We start from the raw sequence: 5,054 nt of genomic DNA, 5'->3' as shown, positions 1-5,054 counted from the left end.
TTATGTGATGCTCTCCGGCTAATTGTGCATGCAAGACCTTTATACATCCCTAAAACATTTAATATTATCTACCATCACAAATTTCTAACACATGATAGTACTTATTAAAAAATTAACTATGGAAACTTAACATCAAAAATTGACAAACCTATCTAAAACCAAAACTTTGATTGTAGTATAGAAACCAAAATAAAAATTAAATTTTAAAACATTCCTCTAAAATTCCATGTAGGTCATTATGGGCCTGAATCACATAAATTTTCATTTAATTTTCTTTGATATCATTGTTTTGAGGACTATGAGAGAATTTAATCACAAATTGGAGCAAATCGAATTCACAAAACTCGAAACCAATTTTAGTTCCTTAAAGAAAACAAGTAAAGACGGTGGAGACCAAAAGCCACCACATTTAAACATTTGTGAAACAAAATAGCCCTACAATGAACTGTTAAATGAAAATAACAATAGCAATCAATTTATATAGAGCAATAGTATACTACCCAATTCACAGAAAATAATAATAATAATATTGATGAGTTGCAGAAAAAAAAAAAGTTGTTGAAGCCTTATCTCTACACCTCTGACTCTGACTCTATCTCTATCTCTCTTAGACATCAAGATTATTTAGCTATGGGTTGGACAAGATATTTTTCATTTATGTAACGAAGTTTCAAAGTGCACTAATTGTAAGAAATACAAGCATTTTAAGGATAGCATACAAGCATAAGTTTTTTACACCAAGCCATATAGAAAGTGTTCATGTATTAATGACCAACATGTTCAAGCACACAAACTAGGACATAAACAAAAGGGTAAACGGATCCTCAAACGTACTTATTACATATTCTCACATTGTATCTTTGCTCATGCTTCATGCTCTTTCTGGCTGGTTTCAGCTATCAGCAACAGATGAGATAAAGCCAATGCTAAAACCAAAGGTAATGCATGTCAACTCTTTGTTATCTTCACCAAGAAGTTTCATCTGGAGTGTGTAAGAACCCTGCAAGTGTAATGTTGGAAAATTTGTTTCATAAATTATTAATGTTATTTTTCAATGAATTTGATTTTGAACATAAAATCATAATGCTCATGTCATGTGAGTTACAAAAAAGTAAATATATAATAATCCACTTGCGCTTGTACTGAATTATAAAATTATTGTGAAAGAAAAATTATATATGTTAAGCAAATTGGCCCACTCACCTCGCCTAAATTTAGTATTAGTTGATAACTTTTCAACTGCTTTTACATAAATAATATTATTTAGATCTTCACAATTAAATTATAGCTGTTGATTAAAGGAGGATATTAATCTACTATAGCATATGCTCATTACAGAACTAGTATTTAAAAACTAATATATGATTATGTATTTTAAAAGATGTTAGAATGATACCAAGGCAAGAAAATTACTTAGTGTCATAATTTGTCACATATGATGCCTAGAATGATCGAGTTTCATTTCTTTTGTTATTTGGGTTGATAATTCTACACAGCATAAAGCTACCCACTAATAAGAATTAGCGAAAGAGATGCCAATAATATGCAAGGCATGTATAATTCACTTTTAAGTATTGAAATATACTTCTAGGATATAAATTTCATGCAGTCAAATAGAAATATACACGAGATTATAACTGATACATAAGCAAGAGAGTTAAGGTAACAAATATTTGTTAAACGAAAGGGTCCGACAGAGAATATAAACAGGATACAGAGTTAAATAGTTAAATAGAGAGAAACTATAAAATATTGTGATAAGCAAATAGAAATTGATTGGGAACAAGAATAAATGTTGACTCCCAAAATGAATTTAGTATACAGATAAACCCTGATGCTACTAACTGCTGAGCATAAATTTTCCATCCAAATTAGCAAACTTATCATATATGCTTGTAAAACTGCACATTAAGCATTCAATACTAAGTTCATAAAACCAGTATGTAAAGTTCAAATAAATTGGAAAGCCACCACATCTTTAAAAAATTTAATATAAAATCTCCTTCAATCTTTTACTTTAGATCTTAGCAAGAAAGAAATATGCATATATTCACAAATTATGATTTCACTCAAAATTATCTTGGTAAATAAAGATAAATAAATTGCAGGAATGAAAAATGATAACAAGTGCAACTCACTGGCGGAGTGTATCCTGGCAAAGTCTGCTGATGGGATAGCACAAAATCACCAGATGACACAGGGCAGGATGTCTCTTTACAAAGGTCATGAGTTTCCTGATAAACATGAAAGAAGAAGTATTTGACATCGACCACTAGTTTCCCATTAGATATGCCCTTACCTGAGAGAAAACATATTTAGCATGTCAAAATAGGCACAAAAGGCTCGTATCAAAGATATTAATCAGTCTTAGAAAATCATCATTGCTTAGACTTTGGAAAAGTAATTGCCTGGCATATATTACATAATTGATAATGTTATTTTTGATAAATTCAACTCCGTCCCGTAAATCACACTCAATTATTGGCAAAATTTTGGCCTGTTCAGAAAAATTAGTGCAATAGATGGTCCAAGATCATTAGTGGGCGCCATAAAATGATGTTACATCAAATTGTCTGCATCCATAAAAATAATGTTGCGGTAGCTTCCTTTTTAGATCTAACTCCTAAGTTTGATTTCACAACACAATTTCTTAGTAAGAGGAACCCAATATAAATGGACAACAACAACAACAAAAACAACAAGCTTTTGTCCCACTATGTGGGGTTGGCTACGTGAATCCTTTTTCGCCATTGTGTCTGGTTAAAAGTCAAATTCTCATTTAAATCTAATAAAGAAAGATCATTTCTAATATTTTATAACCAAGTCTTTTTAGGTCTACCTCTACCTTTCTTAGCATAAGTCAAATCTAATACCTCAACTTTCCTAACAGAGTCATCGAAAGGCCTCCGTTTAACGTGACCAAACCATCTAAGGCAACTCTCTCTAATCTGGCAAATTATTGGGTCAGGTGACCGGAGCCAAAAGATAAGTTCGGACAGCCAATAAAAATTTGCCGCGTCACCTTGCGCTTTAGTTGCGCTTTTTGACTTGCGCTTTAGTTGCGCTTTGGTTGCGCTTTAGTTGCGCTTTGGTTGCGCTTTAGTTGCGCTTTTTGACTTGCGCTTTAGTTGCGCTTTGGTTGCGCTTTGGTTGCGCTTTAGTTGCGCTTTGGTTGCGCTTTAGTTGCGCTTTAGTTGCGCTAATTTTAAAATAATATTTTATTATTATCCGAACCTATCTCTGCGTTCGGTCACCTGACCCAATAATTTGCCCTCTAATCTTATCTTCCATTGGAGCTACTCCAACCTTTTTCACGTATAAATGGACAAAGGAACACAAATTATTATCATGGTCTCACCCGTTAACTATGGATCGATAGAAAGTTAGATCATATTTTGGATTTTTTTCTAAGCTAGGTACCATATTCAAAATTTTCCAATGCTAAACCTTATCTAAAAAAAAATCTGAGACAAACTAGTTGCAGCAAGACCAAGTGCAATACAAATTCAAGAAAGCAAATACAAGAAATATAAACAAATTTTCTTAGTAAAGTAAAAAATAGGCAACAAATAAAATTAATCAGAAAGTCAAAATAGCCTAGAGTTTACCAGTGCTAGCCGATATGCTAAACGTAGCCTCCTTGCCTCGAGCAACTGGGTAAGGATCAATATCCACTCCGCTAACCTTCACAGCATAATCAGCCTTCTTATCTGCAGTTAATTCATCGCTCTTAATTGCACAACGATGAAAACGAAAAGCAAACAAAGATGTTCTGAAACCTCGTAAACCTAACAGGAATATCGTAACGACGTTGCAAAAATTATCGCCAAATCTGTTCTTTTTATCGAGAAGGATAGATTTATCTTCCGATCTAACGCAAGAAATGCTATTGTTGCTTATAAAACAGAAAAAAGATGAAAATTTAAACATTGCAGCTGAAATGCCTCTAGATATTTCAATATTGACTCTTTATCAGCGTCTGAAATATCGTAAAAAACACGATCCAAGTTAATGCACCCGATAAAAAACCAAAAGCCCCCAATTTTCCCTAATCTACGCCTGAAATTATCAAAAAAAAAATTATCATTAAATTGATGGAGTAAGAGTTAGAAAGCACTTACCGCAGTACTCGACTGAAGCCCCATCGGCGGCCACAGGAGGGAGCACGATGGCTAAAACGAGAAAATTGCCGAGGAGGAAGCAAATCGAAGCCCTCATCGTTTCTTCCGCAATTTCGCTGCAAGTGGAGCTGAATGCGTGAGGCCTGTTTAAGGTTAGCTGGGATTTATGGAGAAGGAAAACCCCTTGGGTCCAACTTTACAGTAATTCTATATTATTTAAAAATAATAATTTATATAGAAATTATTTAGACATTATTTTTATTGATTGACTAATCAAATTGTATGAGTGTCATTCACTTTTATTTAAAAATAAATTATTTTCCATTCTAAATCATATACTTTTTTCTCATTTTAGTAATAGACAACTCTTTTATACTTTTATAATTCTACAAAATTATGCTCTCAAGAATTATTTAATATCATATAATATATTTCTCAATCTACGCATCTGCTTTTCTACTAAAGAGTTATTGAAACGTGGTTGTTGATGTAAATAATTTTTTTTTAATATTTCTATTAAGGCTTCATTTGGGATGGGTTTCTTACTAGTTCTTAAAGCAGTTTTTTAATACAAAAAATTTTAATTTAAAATAAAAATTATACTAAAAAACTGCTTTAAAAAATAATAAGAAAATTTTCTAAACTAAGCCTAAAAGTCCTTTCTCAATCTACATACCTTATTTTTTTACTAAAGAGTTGTCAAATTTTGGCGGTGGATCCACGTAAACATCTTCTTAATCAACCTAAATCCTATATTACTTTCATATTTTACTAATGGATAATTTTTTATCATCCTTTTACATTCATGATTTTTCTAAATTTGTAAAATCATACATTTTGGGGTTTATTTAAGACCACATAGTGTTTTTTCTCGATCTACACACCTTATTTTATCCTAAAGAGCTATCAAATCATGTTTGTGGATCCTTCTAA

At 32.0% G+C, this 5,054-nt stretch overlaps 1 protein-coding gene across 1 annotated transcript; it reads right to left on the bottom strand.

Annotated features, from left to right (window-relative positions):
• Positions 1-635: 635 nt before the first annotated feature.
• On the bottom strand, positions 636-4,304 carry LOC110092632 (putative phosphatidylglycerol/phosphatidylinositol transfer protein DDB_G0282179). Its single transcript, XM_020817272.2, has 4 exons — positions 4,122-4,304; positions 3,609-3,710; positions 2,139-2,299; positions 636-1,000 (listed from the first exon to the last, which is right to left on the bottom strand). The coding sequence occupies exons 1-4, from the start codon at positions 4,216-4,218 to the stop codon at positions 893-895; spliced, it is 468 nt and encodes a 155-aa protein (XP_020672931.1). The 5' UTR covers positions 4,219-4,304; the 3' UTR covers positions 636-892.
• Between the last annotated feature and the right edge of the window lie 750 nt (positions 4,305-5,054).

The sequence above is a fragment of the Dendrobium catenatum genome, unplaced genomic scaffold, assembly GCF_001605985.2.
Source record: "Dendrobium catenatum unplaced genomic scaffold, ASM160598v2 fragScaff_scaffold_432, whole genome shotgun sequence".
Taxonomy (NCBI): Eukaryota; Viridiplantae; Streptophyta; class Magnoliopsida; order Asparagales; family Orchidaceae; genus Dendrobium; species Dendrobium catenatum.
Note: the sequence above shows the minus strand (reverse complement) of the source record. Positions and strands in the feature narration are given on the sequence as shown.